The 22421-nt window shown below is 36.5% G+C and overlaps 1 protein-coding gene across 2 annotated transcripts in view; it reads right to left on the bottom strand.

Moving 5' to 3' along the window:
• Positions 1 to 22421, bottom strand: part of Syt4 (Synaptotagmin 4) — a 413267-nt gene that overhangs the window by 50720 nt on the left and 340126 nt on the right. For both annotated transcript variants that reach the window (XM_067137157.2, XM_067137158.2), the window contains exons 3-4: positions 17217 to 17467; positions 1620 to 1836 (exon numbers count right to left, since the gene is read on the bottom strand). In XM_067137157.2, coding sequence (XP_066993258.1) covers positions 1620 to 1836; positions 17217 to 17467 — 468 coding nt within the window. The remainder of the gene's footprint in view (positions 1 to 1619; positions 1837 to 17216; positions 17468 to 22421) is intronic.

The following is a 22421-nucleotide window of genomic DNA, read 5'->3' as shown; positions in this document are numbered from 1 at the left end:
TGAGTGTTGGGTGGCGACAAATAACCCTCATCCCTAAAGGAGCCAATGGCTTTGAGCAAAGGAGCCCTTTTACTTAGGTGCTGCTTTTCCTGTGGAAGAAATACCACTGAAATCCAGGTGGCAGCATCGGTTCTCCAGGGTACGGGCGGTTTCATCGAAACCTGGCAGTTAGTTGTAAAATGCCTTTGGGTGTGGGGAGCTCATCATTATAATACCCTATATGAAGCTTCAACCGAGCTTGATAGCTGCAGTCGCTTAAGTGCGGCCAGTGTCCAGTTTTCGGGAGATAGTAGGTTCGAACCCCACTGTCGGCAGCCCTGAAAATGGTTTTCTGTGGTTTCCCATTTTCACACCAGGCAAATGCTGGGGCTGTACCTTAATTAAGGCCATGGCCGCTTCCTTCCCACTCCTGGTCCTCTCCTGTCCCATCGTCGCCATAAGACCTATCTGTGTCGGTGCGACGTAAAGCAAGTAGCAAAAAAAAAAAAAAAAAAAAGCAGCTTCAAAACGGATCACAAAAAAGAGCTAAGGAGAACTGCAGAAGCAAAGTGCATCTCTTGTGTCTCCAGAGAGGTGTGAAAAGTGGATGGAGGTCAATATGATCCACTGTCCGACCCAGGAGCTCCCTGGATAAGGGTCACGGGAGAGGAAGAAGTCTGTAAAGTATAAATTACTGAAAAACCTAAAAAGAAATTAGACAGACAGACAGACAGACAGACAGACAGACAGACAGACAGACAGACAGACAGACAGACAGACAGACAGACAGACAGACAGACAGACAGACAGACAGACAGACAGACAGACAGTTGAAATTACAGTTTATTTATACAGTTAATCTGAAATTTACGACAGTGTATTCTGTTTTTGTTACAAGTACAGAGTAAAATTATTGCTATACAATCAAATGAGGCAGCTGCATGAAGTTGATGTAGATAACTTCCTGTGAAGCCATAAGGCAGACAGCTGGTTAGTGACCTAATTGAGAGCTACAGATAATGAAAATGTTATTTTTTAAAACTAATTTCTTTGACTCAGATTTGGACTTTCTCTCCACCAATGTTGGCAATGTGAAAAATGAAAATGGAAAACACTTCACTCAGGAAATATTTACCATAGAAAACTGTTATCAAGGAAAATGAAGCCCAAGAATGTTTGCTAGTAACTCCTAGATTCTCAAGAGAGAGATTTCTCAAGCTAAGTATCTTATACCAAAAAAGTCATTTAACAAACCACTTTAAGTCAGTTTATATAATATTTAATAAAGTTTTTCACTTTTTCTAATATAAAGTTAATTCATTACTACAAAAACGTGTATCACAAATAATTTGTGCTCAGTAGAAAAGATCTGTTAAACAAACTTGTAACTGGTTGGAAAATTAGCAGAAGAATTGTGTATTTTATTCCATTTAAGAGAGAGAGAAATTAAACATTTGTTATCCAGTATTGTTGATGGTAATGGTATGAAGACTAAAGGTGTGTCAGTTTTGAAGAAAGTGGAATACATTTGTACCCATTACCATATAAGTAACTGAGTGCATGGAAATGCAATTTTAAAAAGAATGGAAAATACAGAATTTAAAATGTTCTAAAGAATTATGTTTCAAGTCTGAACTTACTTCAAGTTGTCCAACAGTTATGCCATAGAAGGTGAAGTCCTCATCATACACAGGGTTACGTGTCTTGCGCAGGACTCTGGTCTTCACCTTGTGCTGCTTGTCTGGTAGCAGCTGTAGCTTTACATAGGGATCACTGCTGCCCAGGTTGGGGTCTTTGGCTGGAAGATCCTGGCACTTCACCACTGTTACCACTAGAGCACTCTTCTCTCTCTTGTACCTAGATACAAAAGAATCAGTAATATTTAAGTGGTTCATTGATGAGAAATATTGGATATTATGATGGTTTACCTAGTAACTAGACCATTTGGTAAAATAATCATTACAGGAAAATGAATGAAAACCTACAATCTGTTTTCCAGTCTTTGACTGGGTCAGGGATGTAATGAATGAACCATATATAGACTATTATTATAATGGGGTCACCACTCCCAAGGTGATTTTTATTAATGACTGATAAATGTTATGAAATGATAATGGAGTGTGTTGCTGGAATGAAAGATGACAGGGAAAACCGGAGTACCCAGAGAAAAACCTGTCCCGCCTCTGCTTTGTCCAGCACAAAACTCATATGCAGTGACCGGAATTTGAACCACGGTATCCAGCGGTGAGAGGCAAACGTGCTGCCATCTGAGCCACGGAGGCTCCAGTCATTACAGTAAAAGACATGTTTAAATTAGCAGCCTGCATGTAGTGGTTTAGACTCTGTTTGATTTTGAATGGTCAGCAAACATAATGTGATGGTTCTACTGGGTCAAACCTTTTGTAGTGGACCAGCCTTGCCCCTTAGCATACCATCAGTTAACAAACAACACCATGTAGCTAACAGAAAACAGCATGCAGTCATCATGTAATTAACATGAAAAAATATGTACAGAAATTATGTTTCTTTCATTAGTTACAAATTAGTATGTCATGATAAGACTTCTAGATAATTTTTACAATTGTATATGTTTCTTTCCTTCTGCTGTAAAATTGTAATTTTTCCTAACGTGGGTGGTACTGGTACTTACACGACAATACAGACTGTATCCATAGGAATTTGCCTTTCCTAACTTGTTACTCCTGATTGATTGATTGATTGATTGATTGATTGATTGATTGATTGATTGATCGATCGGATCGGATCGATTGATCCTGGCAAGATTAAGGCCAGGTGGCCTTCTCTTACATCTAAGCAGTTTAATGCACTGTTTACAAAGTTGTTCTTGATTACACATAGGTCGAGTCATAAATCATGGCAACTAATTTTTTTTCTCACGAACAGGAGACATCAAGGAAAATCTAAGATATGCATTTGGAAATGTACGTTATGTACGTGCATATGATGCCACTAGATGGTGTATGTAAACAACAGTGTGGGTCTAAGCATGCCCCCAATTTCAGTGTGTGCATGAGAGCGTCACAAAATGGAAGTCAACAAGCAGGAGCAACGATTGTCGCTTACAACGATGGGGATGGGAGTTTCTTCCACACCTGCCTTATTTGCCTAATCTGAGCCCATGTGACTATGATCTAATCCCCAAAGTCAAGAAGCCATTACGTGGACAACGGTTTGCTAACAAAGGTGACATCGTAACAGCATTTTGGAGAGAGGTGTCACACATTTGTGATACACTGTCCCCTTCAAAATTGGCAAAATCATTTATTGGAAAGCATTTATTTCTACTGTGTGTTAAAATATTATTTTATGAACAAGGAAGGGAGTTTTATCACGTCGAGTTGACTGAGCGAGATATGCCAGGTGGCTGGGAATTCCACTCAAGGCCAGGCGAGGGGAGAACGCAGAGACAGCTAGCCAAATAACCTTGGAATCAGCCGTGAATGACACGTGACCAGGCTGAATGTGTGTCAAGTGCTCGATCGATAATTGTGAAGGTGCATGACGTCTGACTATGGCAGCCAATCAAGCGATTAATTTGGTGCTAAGTTAATAAATTAACCAATCGCTTATGAGGAAAAGACGCACCCCTGTCTTAAGACAGTGAATAATGGATTTTCCTAGGGAAAATTTACACAAAAATTTCTACCTCTGAACACGTCTTGTGGAGGATTACTCTAGCTTCAACAGCGGACGGAAGAAGACGTATTTCGCTTACTGAGAAGAATTACTCTAGCTTCGACTACGGGCAGAAGAAGACGCACTTCGCTTGCCAGGGAACTTCGTCAGTCAGAGCCTACAACTGGTTACAACTGCAGTTCAGATGTTTGCGGATTCCACCTATAATTCAGCAGAATTTAAAAGTTAAGTTTTCTTGTCATCTTATCAGACATCGGTGTGAGTTTTGGACCTTGTCTTAGACGTGATTTTTAGTTTCAGCCTCACAAGATTTCCACAGAAGAGGTCACCGGTTCGAGTTCGAGTCAGGATGTCAGTCTTCTTTCTTCGTGAACGGTGTGATTTCCAGCGCGCCAGCATGTCTCCAATGCACGAGTAAAATGTAAGGCAGTCCAGACGGGCGTGACGAGGATCGATGGTGCGTAAGGTGATAATGCACTAGGTCATCAGCCCGAGTTCTACAACCGACAGTCACCACCAAGTAATATTTAAACTTTGTTATTCTTTCTTTCCTTTTGTAAAGTAATTGTAATGACATAGCCTCTACTTATTTATTTAGACATTTTCTATTAGTTAGAATTTTCCCATCTCTTCTTTCTTGGTGATGGTAGATTGAGAATGAGTGAGTATTTGAACCTATTAGTTTGCTTTGAGTGGATGTCTTCGAGAAGTGTTTCAACTGTCCCGAGTTCGTTGTGGCAGGAGAAATAAGTGTAAATTGACCCCAACGTTAAACTTGGACTATTTGAATATTTTTGACTTTTAATGAGATCAAATGGGACAGAAATTCCGTGGATACTATCATGTCAGAGTTCATTCTTCAATTATGCGACATATGGTTGAGTTTTGTGTGCAATAGAGTCATCTGAAATATCATTGTGTAGTAGCTTCCGCACGTATGATCTTGCGCGGCCAGTAATAATAATAATAATAATATTAAAAATAATTTAACTAAATTATCGCGTAAAAGAACACCTAAGGTCATGAGCATAATATTAGTTATTATTGAAAATGGTTGATGTGCGCTCATTATTGTAATTTAGGCCTGGGAAATGGCAGTATCTGACCGATACAATTTGTTATATATTTGCTGTGCTGTGATGATTAGTTGATTGATTGATGGATATTATTGAATCCAGCAGTCGAGCTGTGCATCCATTAATGAGTCAATGATGGAATAAATATGTTACTTGATGTAATGTCTTCGTTATGAGTGCAGATTGATCGAGAATCACAATTATAGTGGAGAAGTAAAAATAAATGTCGTAGCACATGAACCGCGTGCGCGGAATGTTTGTTCTGGCCTATGTGTAAGCGATTTATCGATGATTTTTTGGATGATTTTGTGTTCGTAAATTTTCTCTAAACGTTGTCGTATAACTGTGTTCTATAATTAAGTGATAATCCTTGCTCTGTCACATTTCCCAGTTGATGAGAGGAGGTCACCACGATAGTGTCATCGTGAGAATAATTTTCCTAACTTTGTCTAAACATAAAATTTAATAATCAAGGGCTAGCGTTCGTGTAAATATGTATATAATATTTCCGTGTATCCTTGTGTGAGTGTAGTATGTATGATTTGACTGTGTTTTGCTTAATGTAAGTTTATAATCCATATTTGTGATGATGCTCTTCATTATTTTGTGGAATTCTCGGCCTAATTTACGCCAACTTTAGTGGTTCACCATTTGAATGAATTCAAACCTTTAGTAAATTTTATTCGTTTTTAAGGAGGAATAGGATCTTATTTAACGAATACACATGAATAAGTATAGGCCATGTCAGTGGATTGAACTCACAAAGTCGAAAATTGTAAGAATAATTTAATTAATTGTTTCGAGTAACGGATAAATGTAAATTGACATGAGGTCAAGTTCCGAGCTATTATGTGAAAAGCAACTGCTAAATAATTATAAAGTTGAGTTTATTAATTAATTTAAAGGTCAAAGAAGACGGCTTAACTATAATTTTATAAGAGAAAAATTTTTATTTAATTTTCAAAGAGAAATGAAAATGATCATTTTCAAATTTGTTTAAAATCAAATCCATGAAGGAAGGAAGTTTATTTTCAAATTATTAAATTATCAAAGAGAGAGATCATCTCAAATTAATTATTACTAATTATTTAATTAATTTTCCACTAAAAATATGAATATTATATTTGCAGATACAGGCATTTCCTGTTTCGTTTACCGATGAAGTATCTATGTGACTACAACATAAAAGAAGACAATCATATAAACAGAATACCTAGATTTTGTTAATTATTGTATAATTTATGAAGAGCAGTAGTTGTAATAAATGTCTAAAACCTATTTAGCTTTCTCTCATTTGCCACTAGTTCATTATCTATCCCTGCACTTTAAAATTTTCGCACAGCCGATAAGCGAACGATCTGCACCCTGGAGATCTTCGCTCACCAGCCGAGCTGAGCCCGGCATGACGGGTGCAACACATGCAGCAAATGGTATTCAGCTCCTGCCCCACTGCTGGCAACACACAGTTGAAGCCTTGGGTGATTATTTCAAAGGTCTGTAACCAGTGGAGACTTGTCCTTTGTATGCAGTCTTGTGCATTTGCTGTCTATACCATAATACAACAATGTTTACCAATGGCCTGTGTTCTGTCACTTTCCTACGAGAATCTCGTGAAGTCAGAATTTGTCTTCAGGCACTAGACATAAGTACATGCCCTATGTTTCCAAATGCATATCTTAGATTTTTCCATGTTGTCACCTATTTGCAAAAATAAAAATAAAAAAAAAAAATAAAAAAAGAAGTTGCGATGACTTATGACTCGACCCTTGTATATGTACATCCCTACATTAAACCTACATACTGACTGAAATTATTAAAATAACATTTATATAGACTATAAACAGAAATGAATATTGTGTCTTACCTACTAAATAATTTAAAACGATTATGTATGACAAAGTAGTAAAATAGTAATATATGTAATTATTTAGTAAGTAATTAATAACCAAATTATTTGTACCTAAATTAAAAAGTTACAAAAAATAAATAAAGCTATTTGAGTTTTGACTAAGTATGGATTTAATCATTATACAAATATATATATGTGAGTGTAAAATAGAAATAATTGATTTAACAAGAGTCAGCAAGTTACATTAGGAGGATATAAAAAAAAAGAAATTGATTAGTACAATTAATAATTAGTCATTCAGTTACACAAGACATCCCAAACAGCTGCTTTGAATGCATTTTCACTTTTTATAGCCCTGATATTATCAGGAACTTTGTTCCATTTGCAAGATGCAAAAATTGTGAAGTAGTTGGTGAACATGGTAATTGCGTGGGTCAGCAATGCAAGAAGGATGGTGTTTCATGCTCACTATTATGGTGAGAGAAGAGGTAATTGATGGAATTTCTTAGGTAGGTGGGTTGTGAAAAACCTAATATTTTATGACGGATGCTTAGGGAGTGGTAAGTACGTCGCATGCTCAGACGTGGCCAAGATAAGTGTGTAAATAATGGCAATACATGGTCGAAGTTCCTTAGATTGCTTATGTAGTGTACACATAAGTACTGTCCTTGTTGTACTTGATTTAGTAGGATCACACCTGCATCCTTGTTCACAACATCACAGTAATACAAATAAGACAGAACAAGTGCTTCGACCATTGTTCTTTTTAGTCTCCTGTTATAGCCCCTGTTATAACCAGAGGGATCTTTTGTTCTTAATGATTTAAATAATTTACTTCTTATATTTCATTATGTTAACTAAAATAATTGTATTAATTAACTAGCAAATGTACCCGTGCTTCGCTACGGTATTCTACATTGTATACGGATATCGACGTAAATACTGTGCGTGCAGAAAATGAGATTGTTTTAAAATTGCATGTCTCTTAGCCTTATCCGAGAAATAGCATGGGGAGGTCCCCATACGTTGTTTCCAATGTAAAGTGAGGGTTGCGGAGTTGTGATGATAACGGCCGGCTCACTTGCCTACTGACATTCACAATCGAGTTGGCAAGTTTACATTATAATTGCAGGCCCCATTGCCTACTGCGTGGTCACAATCGATTTGGGAAGTTTTAGTTACAATGGTAGACCCATTTCCTACTTTCAGACAGATTACAGTTGAGGAGTTTTTATTATAATAGCAGGCAACTTCCCTACCACCAGTCAAAATTGAGTTGTGCAGTTATCATTATAATGACAGGCCCTTTTTACTGCTGCCAGCCAGCTTACTGCCAGTCACACAGAATTAGTGAGTTTCCATGAAAATAGCAGGCCACTATGCCTAATGCTAGTCAAATTTTAGATTGGAACATTTGTTTATAATGGCGGGCACCCTGGCCTAGAGCCAAACACAATAGGGTAGGGGACTTTCGAACAAAACTGCATGATCCCTTGCCTTCTGCAAGACAAATCGAGAAGTGAATTATTCATTAAAATGGTAAGCCTTCCTTACTAATGCCACTTACACAGGAGTTGGGGAAGGACCCCATTCCTACTGCCAGCAGTCAAAGTCGGTGTAGGGAGTACTGATTACAATAGCAGACACACCCTTTCACGATCGCTACAAATCAACATCAATGAATATATATAGATGGACATACGAAAGTATATGCATGTTTACAATATTGCAGAGCTTCATTTACAGATTAATTGGTGCTAAATGGTACGTTATATTGACAAAGGATTGTACCGTAAGGCACAGTATTTAGTGATCTAAATGGCTGGTCCTATGATATTTTCTCGCATCTCATCTATTCATGGGTCAGATTGAGTCAGAAACATTGAATAGGTTGAAATTTGTGTAAGATTATCTTACATTGCATTACTTTTCGGATAATTATGTGACATATCATTTGGCTCACATATGGCTACTGGGTGGGCCAATGTTCGTGTAGAGTTTGATCATACTATATTTACTGTAAGTGATTGAAAGTATGAATTATATAGGTAAGGAGTCCAAATTTACTTAAAATCGAGAAATAGAGACGAATCTAACGTACAAGCGATACAGATACTACAAAAAGTCATAAGACCAAGGTTGAAGATCACTCCTAATTCAACGAAGATTGTGCCATCTGTTATATGATAGGACTTCCCGTTTATCCCACGAAATACCCCGAAACGAAGGTCTGCACCATCATTAAAATTGCTTCCATATGTCGATATTCTTCGGGGATAAAATATGAAAAAATTAAAGATCTGTGAAGTTTTTCATTCGTTACAGGCTGAAACGTATAATTTTGCCAAATTTCAATTTTCTTGCTTGTCTGGCAGATTATTCTGCAATCTGGATTTTGGGTGAGGGGGTAAAAATTATGACTTTTAGGAAATTAAAAAAAAAATATGCAGACGATCATTATTACCCCCCAAACGGTTATCTGTACGAAAACTTCACCAAAATAGTCAATGTACAGCACACACAGTCGTTACGATTTTATTTATATAGATAGATAAGGAATCTGCTCCACGTACAACACATTTTGGCTACGTCCGCTGGACTTAAACTGCAAAACCAACCGTTCATGATATCTCACTTATTAATCCTCCTGTCGAAAAATTCACATGAGAACAAAAGTTTTAGAAATGGATTTCCATTAAGGATTGTAGATTTCGATTAATTTCGAATGTGCATATTTTGAGGAAGTACAAAATCATGGTTCCGGTTTCGGATAATTCTCCAGTAAATTTAGATATTCAGAAGTAATATTGGCCCTAAAACCTACACAAGGACAGGTGGATTCTAAATATCAAGTTTGGTAGAAATATATTCAGTAGTTTTCAAGTTATAAAAAACTCAATCAATCAACTCGACAAACAGACACCAAAGTTAAGAAATATGCAGATGGTCATTATTACAACTTAAACGGATAACTGTACAGAAGTTCCACCAAAATAGCCAATGTATAGACAGACGGTCATTGCGATTATATTTATATAGATGACAGATAAGCATGGGCACGTTTGAAAGTGCAAACCTTCATTTCGAGATTTACTGCTCCTAAACGGTACATCATACCAACAAACGGTTTGCACCCTCAGACGTCCCTTTTATCGCTCTACATGTTTGGTGTTAAAACATTTTCTCGTATCTCACATATTTATGGGTTTGATTGAGGTACGATATTTGAATGGGGTGAAATTTGGGTACATTTTCATCATTTTACATTATTTTTCACATACTTATGTGAAAGCTAGAATCATGAAATTGGGTTTGCATATAGCCATTAGTCGTGTCAATGTGTGTGCCAAATTCGATGACTCTACCTTTCCTATAAGTGTGTCAAACTAAGTAATACACGTGTAAAAAGCACAAAATTTACGAACCATCGAAATATATAGCCAAATCTACCCTATAGGGGGGGGGGGGGGGGGAGAGAGAGAGAGAGAGAGAGAGAGAGAGAGACGACAAAATATCACAGGACCAAAGTTGTAGATCACTCGAAATTAAACGGAGATTGTGCCATCCGTTTTGCGATTGGACTTACCGTTTAGCCGCGAAATACCTTGAAACGAAGGTCTGCACCGTCATTAAATTGCCTATATTTCGATATTATTCGGCATAAAAAGTGAAATATTTAAGGATCTTGGAAGTTTTCCATAGGTTACTGGCTAAAACGTATAAATTCACTTAATTTCATTTATTCAGCTCGTGTGGCAGATTGTGAGGCAATCTTGATTTTGGGCAAGGGAGGGAGGGGGGGGGTGTAAAATTTAGGACTTCCAGGAAACTATAGCTAAAACATATGCAGGGGGTCATTATTACCCCTTAAACGGAAAGCTGTACGAATATTTTGCCAAAATAGTCAATGCACAGACACACGGTCGTTACGATATGATTTATCTAGATAGATAAGGAATCTGCTCCACGTATAACTCCTTTTGGGCTATGTCTGCTAGACTTAGCCTTAAAACCGAACTTAAATGTTATCTCCTTTATTAATCCTCCAGTTGAAAAATGCATATGAGGAAAAGAAATTCGAATTGGATTTCCAAACAGTTTGATCGATTTCCAGTCAGGTTGGTCTTGTACTTTATATATTGTGGGAGAGTAAAAATCACCATTTCGGTCCCCTATAAAACCCCAGTCCATTCTGGGAATTTGAAATGGTATAAACCTTAAAACCTACCCTTGGAGTGGTGGATGCTAAATATAAAGTTTCTTTCAAATATCTCAGTAGTTTTCAAGTTGTAAGAAATACACTTTACGCACACCCGCTCTTGCGTTAAGTCCGGTGGGACTTGTACCGAAAACCGGTCCGTTAATGATATCTCCGTTATTAATACTGGTATCGAAATGAAGCACACGAGAAAAAAAGGTTTAGAAATTAATTTCCATTAAGGCAGGTAGATTTCCATTAAGTTTGGTTGTGTATATTTTAAGGGAGTGCAAAATCACGGTTTCAGTTTCGTATAAACCCCCAACTAGTTCAGGAATTTAGAAACAATATTTGCCCTAAAACCTACCCAAGGACAGGTGGATTCTAAATATGAAGTTTGGTGGAAATATATCCAGTAGTTTTCAAGTTATAGAAAGACAAACAGACCAACAGACAAATAAAAAAACAAACAAACTAACTAACTAACTAACTAACTAACAGACACCAAGGAAACCTACCCTTGGACAGATGGATGCTATATATAAAGTTTGGTTCAAATATCTTCAGTAGTTTTCAAGTTGTAAGAAATACGCTTTACACGCACCCGCTCTTGCGTTAAGTCCGCTGGGATTTGTACCGAAAAACGGTCTGTTAATGATATCTCCCTTATTAAATCCTGTTATCGAAATGATGCACATGAGAAAAAAAGGTTTAGTAATTAATTTTCATTAAGGCAGGTAGATTTCCATTAAGTTCGGTTGTGTATACTTTGAGGGAGTGCAAAATCACGGTTTCGGTTTCGTAAAATCCCCACTCATTTCAGGGATTTAGAAACGATATTTGCACTAAAACCTACCCAAGGACAGGTGGATTCTAAATATGAAGTTTGGTGGAAATATATCCAGTAGTTTTCAAGTTATAGAAGGACACACAGACAGACACCAAAGCTAAAAATGATGCAGATGGTCATTATTACACCTGAAACGGATAACTGTACGGAAATTTCGCCAAAATAATCAATGTACACACACACGGTCGTTACGATTTTATTTATATAGATGACTGGTGTATAATAATTGGAAAAAATTATCTCACTCATGAAAGGAATTAAAACAAAAGAAAACACTCTACTGTGTGATTATGTTGTTGTTATTGTAGTCATTGGTGGTGGTGATACAGTTCTACAAAAACAAAGGAACTACATGAAGGGATATATTTAACACAGGCAGAAAAAAGGATCAAATAAAAACAGACTCGATTGGATCTTACATACTCCATTGTAGTGAATGGTACTGCTTCGTAGAAATATTTGGTGGTTTGCTGATATAGCTGGCCATCAGACTATTTCACTTAATCTGTGGTCTTCATACTCAGTTATGCAGGGATGATGATGATGTTACAAAATAATTTGTTCTGCCCCTCAGTGTGAGCTTCTAGCTCATTGAGATCCTGATTAATAAATAAATTGACAATACATTTCACAATTATATTACAGAATAAAAACTAAACATGAAATAACATACTAATAGTAATGTAGTAACATTTGTAGGCTATACTAGTTCGTAAACATTATTTATCTGTTAGGTAGTTTTATCCCAAAAATATTTTGTTTTGCCCTTAAATGTAATCAGACTTTTAGTTAGTTTGATACGTTCAGGAATATTATTACAATTTTTGAACATTAAATATGTGACAGGTAATGCCATAGGAGAATTTGAACAGGGACGAAGGAATTCTGCACTGATTATAATTTTGTCCTTGTTAATAGTTCAAGCACCAGAAACAAAGTCTATACACATGGACAAGACCTGGAGACACACAAAGATATCAAATAGACTTCATTATGATTAGACAGAGATTCAGAAACCAGGTGTCCGATTGAAAGACTTTCCCAGGAGCAGACGTGGACCCTGACCACAATGTGATGATCATGAAATGTCATCTGAAGTTGAAGAAAGGAAGGAATGTAAGAAGATGGGATCTAGATAAGATGAAAGAAAAGAATGTGAGGGATTGTTTCAAGGAACATATTGTACAAGGACTAAATAAAACAATAATAATAATAATAATAATAATAATAATAATAATAATAATAATAATAATAATAATAATAATAATAATAATAATAATAATAATAATAATAATAATAATAATAATAATAATCGTATGGCCTCAGCTACCGTGTGCAGACATTTAAATTTGACGCCATCTGGCTGTCTGCTCGTCAATTTCGACGTTCCGTTTTACTCTAGGCCCCCACTAGATGGCAGACCGAGTAAACCGAAACTCTCTTGGGCGTCTATGGCTGAGATTTAATGAATTTTGTCAGGTAAACACCAAATGTGTCACCAGAGATCTTTTACATGCCAATATCGTATGACATGGAGTGTCGAATGGACTTTTTTCCGCCCTTCAAAAATCCCACTACCTCTGCCGGGTTTGAACCCGCTATCTTGGGATCCGGAGGCTGACACTCTACCGCTGATCCACAGAGGCAGCTAAGGACTAAATGGAAAGGATGAATGAAACACAATAGATGAAGACTGGACAGTCATGAAGAATGAGTTCAGTAAGGCTGTTGAAAAATAGTTTTTTTTTTTTTTTACAAGTTGCTTACGTTGCTTCGACACAGATAGATGTTATGGAGATGATGAGACAGGAAAGGGCTAGGAGTGGGAAGGAAGTGGCCGTGGCCTTAATTAAGGTAGAGCCCCAGCATTTGCCTGGTGTGAAAATGAGAAACCAGGGAAAACCATCTTCAGGGTTGCCGACAGTGGGACTTGAACCCATTATCTCCCAAATACTGGATACTGGCCACACTTTAGTGACTGCAGCTATCGAGCTCGGCGAAGAAAAGTTAGGAAGAAAGGTAAGATCTAATAAGAATCAGTGGATAACTCAGGAGATATTAGACCTGACTAATGAATGGCAATAATACAAGAATACAAAAAATTAGGAGGGCAGAAAAGAATGTTGTTATTGTTGTTGTTGTCATTGTTGTTGTTGTTTTTTGAGTCATCAGTCCACAGACTGGTTCAATGCAGCTTCCATGCCACACTACCCTGTGCTAAACCTTTTACTTCTATGTAACTACTACATCCTACATCTGCTCTAATCTGTTTGTCAGTTTCATATCTTGGTCTTCCCCTGCCATTTTTACTGCCTACACTTCCCTGAAAAAGTAACTGAACAAGTCCTGGGTGTCTTAAGATGTGTCCTATCATTCCGTCCCTTCTTCTGGTCAAATTTCGTCAAATTGTTCTCTCACCAATTTGATTCAATATCTCATCATTCGTGATTTGATCTAGCCATCTTGCCTCCAGCATTCTTCTGTAACACCACATTTCAAGAGTTTTTGTTCTTTTTTTTCCTGAGTTAGTTATCATTCATGTTTCACTTCCATAAAATGACATCCTCCAGACACAAGTCTTCAAAATTGTCTTTCTTATTTCTACATCAAATGTTCAAAGTGAGCAAATTTCTTTTCTTAAAAAAGGCCTTCCTCACTTGTGCTAGTCTGCATTTTATGTCCTCCTATAGTTATTATACTACACATATAACCATATTAATACACTTCCTTTAGGATTTCATTTCCTAATCTAATATTTCCTGCATCACCTGACTTTATTCGACTGCACTCCATTACTTTTGTTTGCTCTTATTTATTTTCATCTTGTACTCCTTACCCAAGACTTCATCCATACCATTCAGCAACTTCTCGAGATCTTCTGTAGTCTCAGATAAAATAACAATATGATCGGCAAATCTCAGGGTTATGATTTCCTCTCCTTGGATTGTGATTCCCTTTCCAAATTCCTCTTTGATTCCTTTATTGCCTGTTCTATATGAACGTTGAAAAAAAGAGGGGAGACAAAGTGCAGCCTTGCCTCCCTCCTTTCTGGATTGCTGCTTCTTTTTAAAAACCCTCGATTCTTATTACTGCAGACTGACTTTTTATACAGATTGTAGATAGTACTTTGTTCTCAGTATCTGATCCCGATACTTCAGATTCCAAATGCCTTTTCTAGATCTACAAACACCATATACATGGGCTTTGCAATTTGATCCTCTTTATGTTGCACCGACACAGGTAGGTCTTATGGTGACAATGGGATAGGAAAGGGCTATGAGGGGGAAGGAAGCAGCCATGGCCTTAAGTAAGGTACAGCCCCAGCATTTGCCTGGTGTGAAAATGGGAAACCATGGAAAACCATTTTTAGGGCTGCTGACAGTGGGGTTCGAACCCACCGTCTCCCAGATGCAAGCTCACAGCTGTGTGACCCTAACTGCATGACCAACTCACCTCGTAATTTGATCCTCTAAGATCAGATGTAAAGTCAGGATTGCTTCACATGTTCATATATTTCTTCTGAAACCAAATTGATCTTCTCCCAATTCAGTTAAAACTTGTCTTTCCATTCTTCTGTAAATAAAACGAGTTAAAATTTTGTAAGCATGAGATACTAAACTAATGGTGCAGCAGTTTTCACATTTGTCAGCACTGGCTTTCTTGGAAATAGGTATAACAACATTCTGCCAAAAATCAGATGTCATTTCTCCTGTATCATACATCTTACACACTAAATGGAGTAACCTTGCCATACTGGTTTCTCCTAAGGCAGTCAGTAATTCTGAGAGTATGTCATCAATTTCAGGTGCCTTGTTGCTAGTTAGGTCTCTCAAAGCACTATCAAATTCTGAACGCAAAATTGGCTCTCCCATTTCATCAGCATCAACAGCGTCTTCTTGTTCCAGAACCATATCATCTACGTGGGTCGGTAGATGCAGAGTGGGTCTCAGCCCGTAAGTGGCCATGATTGGTCTGTGGTCCAACAGCTCTGCACTTCGACCGGCCAACCGAGCAGAGGAGGGGTGGCCACAGCTCTACTGTGGCTCTACGCCTCTGCATTCGGGACATGGGACAGGGCTGGACCTCACAGCTGGCCCCAACCGTTGGCTGTCCTGAGAATGGTTTTCCATTCTCCTGCACTAAGGTGAATGCCGGGACAGTTCCTAGTATAGGCCACAGCCGCCAACTCCCTCATCTTCTCCGAGCATCTTCCATCCGGGCAGTAATGAAAACGTTTTAGTAGTAGTCATCTACGTCCTTACCTTAATACAACTGTTGGTATGTTCCTGCCATCTTTCTGTCTTGTCTTTTTGCCTAGAAGTGGTTTTCCATCTGAGCTCTTAATATTCATACACCTAGTTTTCCTTTCTCCAAAGGTTTCCTTGATTTTCCTGGGTGCAGCATCTACTTTTCCTAGGACCATGCAACCTTCAACATCCTTGCACTTGTCTTTCAGTAATTCTCCCTTAGCTGTCCTGCATTTGTCAAATTTCAAGTTTTTAGCTCATTTGGAAGTGGGAAATCTTTAATGTTAATCACCTTCTGGCTTTATATACTGTATATAAAATGTTAGGTGATAGCAAATCAATGTAGGCATGTTATAAAGTACAATTTTTGCAATATAGTTTAATATATTTTTTTCTTATGACGTGTACAAGTGCAAGTGGAAATTGCAACCAATTCATTTATGTCTTGCCACAGCTTTAGTCTCTCCTTTTAACACCACTAGTTTCACAAAATTGAAATTCAAGTCAAATTGAAAATTCTTGATTCAGCTTTGTGAGTCTCTGAAATTTATGGTGGGGAGAGAAAATATATTTACACACACACTCTCTCTCTCTCTCATCTAACTACATACCTATGAGAGGTACCCTATGCATAATTTGAAGTCATGGTTGGTGAAGGGTTACAGAAATGTTAGATGATACTAAAATATCCTGAACATTTTTGAGAACATATAAATGCTTGAGGTGCATATGACTAGGAAATTGTTCATGGACCACGAGTTAGACTGGTATTAGTTTGACCTCTTCTTGACAGTCTCTATTATTTATCTCTCCTGTCATGCCTTTCATGTTCAAGTTATGCTTTCATCTGATTCTTATGATATTTAGCATTCTTAATTATGTTGTATAATGTTGCAATGTGTTATAACAATGAATTCATGATGTATATTTTATAGCATATAATTTTTTATTCCATGTAGGTAATTCTCAGCAATATCATATTGTTAGACTACTAATGATCATTTATGTTATTGGCACTTATAATTTTGTTATTTTCCCTGGTGTTTTCTTTATTAATGTAATATTAGCTACAAGTCAACTGAACATAATTATTACAGTACTAACAGATGAAAAAGCACAAGTAGTGTTTTATTTTGTTTACATATTTTCTTTTCTTTTTGTACTAACTTCCTGTAAAACCTACATTGTCCGTTATGCTGAACACTTCCCTGAGTCTTAAGAGAAACTGATCTAGTTTGTCCCTGACTATCAGCAAGGTTCTGCTGCACTGAACCCTTGCCTCAGTCTGAAGAACATCCTTCCCTAGTTTAGCTACACCACTATCACTAACTAGAAAGTTCTTCTATTGTTGAACACTCACCTGAGTCTGAAGAACAGCTTCCCTAGTTTGCCTCCACCACCCTCACTAGCTGTGAGGTTCTTTTCATTCGTCTCAAGCTCCTCTTTGGATGGAGTGGTAGGTTTGTCCACTATCTCATTCTCTGTATGGTACACTGTAGTTTCCTTCTCACTGGGTTCTATCTGCTGTGGGGATTCCTGAACTGGACTGTTGGCAGACTGTGGTGTTAATATTTGTCCTGATGTGGGACTGGGAGTCCCTGAGCCACTGGGCTGTAACACACAAAATATTAAGTCACTTGGACATCTTTGATTTGAAAGCAGATTGTTTTTTGCTAGTGGTTTAATGCTGCACTAATAACACATCAAAGGTTTTTGGTGATGCAAGGACGGGAAAAGACTGTGACTGGGAGGGTAGCGATTGTGGCCTTAGTAAAGGTACAGCCCCAGCATTTGTTCAGCATGGGAAAACATGGAAAACCTTCTTCAAACCCACCATTTCCTGAATGCAAGCTTACAGCTATGCAGTTTATAATAGCAGTCATAATATTGATTACAGTAACACTGCTTACAGGTCCCTTTGGTGATTATTGTTTTATGAATCAAAATAATAGGTTTATTTTATTTAGAATTAAATAAATAAATAAATAAATAAATAAATAAATAAATAAATAAATAAATAAATAAATAAATAAATATTAGTCCATGATACTTAATTAAAAAAGTAAGTTATAAAATTCATATTGGGGTCCATATTGAACTACGTATAAGCTCATGAAAGAATTGTTGTGTTCACCTTTTCAATACACTTTGTTAAAAATCAAAATAGAAGTTACATGCTAAAATAACATGACATGTTTCACCTATGATATTATAGGCATCTTCAGCCATGCTATCCTTTAGATTAAAGTTAAAATTAAAGAGGTAGACATGACTTAAGGCTAACTTAAAATGATACGTAAAGTGGCTTATAATTTAAAAGAGCTATCACAAAATCACACTTGTTTAGATAAAATAAGTACATGAGTGGGATTAACGTGTGTCGAGTCATTAAAATAACGTTGGTCAAGTATGGCAGTTAATATTTGCAAGCACTCAGGTACACTTGTATTTATATTCTTAAAACTTGTTTCTTCCTGGGATAAAAGTGCTACTGCTGATTAAGACCGTAATTGTGGCTATTTAAAATGATGATAGTTGGGCTTGATTTGTGTGCATCTTGAAGACGAAGAGGGGACTTCTAGAGAAAGTTCTTCCTGTGGCTGGATATTATGTTTTGTGCAAAAGAATTTCGGGTTGTGGTAGGAGAATAGTCTGAAACGAAGAAAAGGGGAAAAGGGAAATACATTTGTTATAAGCTCTAGGCGAATATATGTGGGGGGGGAATATGATGGAAGACTGTCAATTAGCATTAGGCTTACCCACTTGTTGCCCATACTTTGCTGCTGACAGCCTAGGTGCTGCAGTGTGTTGATCTGGCCGTGGTCGAGGCTGTGCATCTGGTATTGTATCTGCTGTGTGCAGGCGGGTATGCTGAAGAAGGATAGGGAGGAATGTGGAGGGAGGGAACTATGGTAGTCACCAGGAGGAGGCCTGTTGGTGGACAGCATTGATGTCAGAGAGGGTTTATCTGTGATTTGAGAAGAAATCTCTCTTAATTTAAATTTATTTAGAAAATGTGGAAGCAGTCCGTAGAGGGGACTACATAACTCGATGATATTATTCAAGTTGCTATCTCGGTTGTTAAGGCGATCAATGTAAATATAGATATTTTAGTACTTGTTCATTAACTTACCCTTTTTAAATCTCTTTAAAATAGTTAAATCCTGCTCTATGGTAGTATGACTTGTTTCCCTCATATGGATACTCATTGCCAAAAATCTTTGGTACTTGTTAAAGTGCTCTAAATATCTAAGACGACCATGCAACATAGAACTGTACATGTGAGAAACAGTCTTCTCTTAAGTTGAAAAAATAAATATATGTTTCTTTATTTTTAAAAGAGATTCTGAATACCTAATCCCACATCTGTAACATCTTCAGTTTTTGAGATATACATAAGTATCCCCATAAAAAGAATTCAACCCCTTGATCAGTCCTTCCCCCACCCCCACCCTCCTTTAAGTGTATTTTCCTATAACAAAAATACATGTTTCTTTAGTTTTAAAGGAGATTCCAAATATCAATTTTCATGTCTGTAACATCTTCAGTTTTTAAGATATATAATTATCCTCCAAAAAAAATAATTATTTTTCATTTTTCACCCCCCATTGTGCCTTCTCCGAAAACAAAAAGGTACATGTTCCTGTATTTTTAAAGGACTTCCCAAATACCAAATTTCTTGTCTCTATATAATGTAGTTATACCAGTACTCATTTTAATAATTCATCCGCTTTTCCAATTCCTATCAGCCCCTTAACTGGATTTTTTGGAAAAAAAAAAAAAAAAAAAAAAATACGTGTTTCATTATTTTTAAAGGGGATTCCAAATACCAGTTTTCATGTCTGTACATCTGTAACACCTTCAGTTTTTGAGAAAAATATATATTCATAAAAATTCTTCTTCTTCTTCTTCTTCTTTCCACCCCTCTCCCGCCTTAAGTGGCCTTTCCAAAAAAAACAAAAAAACAAAAACAAAACGTGTTTCTTTATTTTGAAAGGAAATTCAAAATACCAAGTTTTACATCTTTAACAGCTTGAGTTTTTAACATAATGTATCCTCATAAACATATTTCAACTTATTTACTTATTTTCAACCCCACACCCTGTACATTGATTTCCCTAAAAACAAACGCATGTTTCTTTATTTTTAAAGGAGATTCCAAATACTAGTTTTCACGTCTGTAACATCTTGATTTTTTAAGAAATAAGTATCCTGATAAACGTAATTCAACTCAATTTTTACCCACTCCCCTTCGTACCTGTGAAGTTGAATCCCTCTCCCCAAAAGTGTGTGTTTCTTTATTTTTCAAGGAGATTCCAAATACCGATTTTCACGTCTTTAACATATTTAGTTTTTAAGATATATCCTCATACAAAGAATTCAACTAATTTTTCAATTCATTCACCCTCATTAAGTGGATTTTCTGAAGGCAAAAGAACACGTGTTTCTTTACTTTGAAAGAAGATTCCAAATACAAATGTTCATGTCTGTAACAATTTCAGTTTTTGAGATATAAGTATCCTCGTGAAGAGAATTCAATTCCTTTCTCACTCCACCCCCGCCCGTTAAGTTGGTTTCACCCCACCCAGAAAATGCATGTTTCTTTATTTTTCAAGGAGATTCAAAATACCAATTTCCACGTCTGTAACCTTCAGTTTTGTATATAAGTTTCTCCAGAAAAAGAATTCAATTTTTTTCACTTCCTTTCAACTCTTCACTTAAGTGAATTTTCCGAAAATAAACAGTACCCGTTTCTTTAAAAGAGCTTCCAAATATGAATTATCACGACTGTAACATCTTCAGTTTTTGAGATATATGTATCCTCGTCAAAGGAATTCATCTCCGTTTTCATTGCCCCCTACCAAGTTGACCCCCCAAAAATGCGTTTCTTTAGTTTTTAAGGAGATTCCAAATACCAGTTTTCACGTTTGTAACAACTTTAGATTTTTTGGTATATATATTCGTACAAATAATCTGACTAATTTTTCAGTTTTTTCACCCCCACCTCCATTAAGGATCTTTCCAAAAACAAAAGAATACGTGTTTCCTTATTTTTAAAGGAGATACCAAATACCAATTTTCACGTCTGCAACATGTTAAGTTTTTTAGATATACTGCAGATATGCTAATTATAAAAATTCACCCCCTTTTCAGTTCCCCTTAAGAGGATTAAAAAAAAAAAAATGTTTCTTTACATTTACAGGAAATTCCAAATACCAGTTTTCAAATCTGTAATATATGACCTGTTCGAGATAATTTGCAGACATAGTCATTTTAAAAATTCATCCTGTTTGTCACTCTTGTTCTCCCCCTATTCATCAGATTATCCAAAAACACAAAAATACTTGTTTCTTTATTTTCAAAGGAGATTCTAAATACCAATTTTCATGTCTGTAACATGTTCAGTTTTTGAGATACAAGTCTCCACATAAAAGGTGTTCAACTCCTTTTCCCCCATTTTTCAGCCCCTTAATGAGATTTTCCTAAAACAAAGATATACGTGTTTCTTTATTTTTAAAGGAGATTCCAAGTACCAATTTTTACGTCTGTAAAATTTTAAGTTTTTGAGATATAGACATCCTCATTTTAAAAATTCACCCCCCTTTTCACCCCTTTAGTGCTGGAATATCTGAAAATTCTCCCTTAGTGAGCATCTACACCCTAATATAAATGTATCCCCAAAATTTCATTTCTTTATGTCCAGTAGTTTAAACTCAGCGATGAGTCAGTCAGTCAGTCAGTCAGTCAGTCAGTCAGTCAGTCAGTCAGTCAGTCAGTCAGTCAGTCAGTCAGTCAGGACATGTTATTTTATATATATAGATATTAAGAATGTTTACAAGGTAATAATTAGTAGCATCATTACCAGCACTTCATCATGTTTCTTCTGTACCATAGTAGCATATACTCAACAGGAGATTTTTTAAAGCTGTGGTAATTGAACTGAAGGGACTAATATCTTTAATCTTATTTGGAAGCTTATTATATAATCTGATTCCAATAGAGTCTACATGTCTCAAGGCAATGGTTTTACTCTTGTGCTTGATAAAAATATTATTTCTTGTTTGCGTCTGATAATTGTGATTGTCAAAATTCTTTCTGAAGTGATCAATTTTTTTTTTTTTTTTTTCATGTGTAGAATACATTGCATGATGTATTTGCTTGGCACTGGGAGTATCCTTAGTCTCCTAAATAACGATCTGCAATGATCTAACCTGTTACGTCTCGATATAATTCTGATAGCTCGTTTCTGTATTCAAAAAATAACATCAAGATTTTATTTGTAGCAGCTCCAGAGACCAATTGCATAACAGTTGACTGAATGGAAATACCCAAAATATGCTATTCTAACATATTCTTCACTACAACTATTAGACAAAATCCTTAAGGCAAAGCAATCAGAACTCAGAGATTTCCCTATTTTTTTAAATATGACAATTCCATCTTAATTTTTCATCTATATGGACACCTAAAAATGGTGTGGTCAATGTATTTTCAATTGTATTTGCATTTAATATAAGGTTGTGTGTTTCTTTGCAGTTTTGTCATGGTAGGTAGATGCCTTGAA

The sequence above is a fragment of the Anabrus simplex genome, chromosome 1, assembly GCF_040414725.1.
Source record: "Anabrus simplex isolate iqAnaSimp1 chromosome 1, ASM4041472v1, whole genome shotgun sequence".
NCBI lineage: Eukaryota > Metazoa > Arthropoda > Insecta > Orthoptera > Tettigoniidae > Anabrus > Anabrus simplex.
The sequence above is the reverse complement of the archived record's forward strand: the minus strand, read 5'-3'. Positions and strand labels throughout refer to the sequence as shown.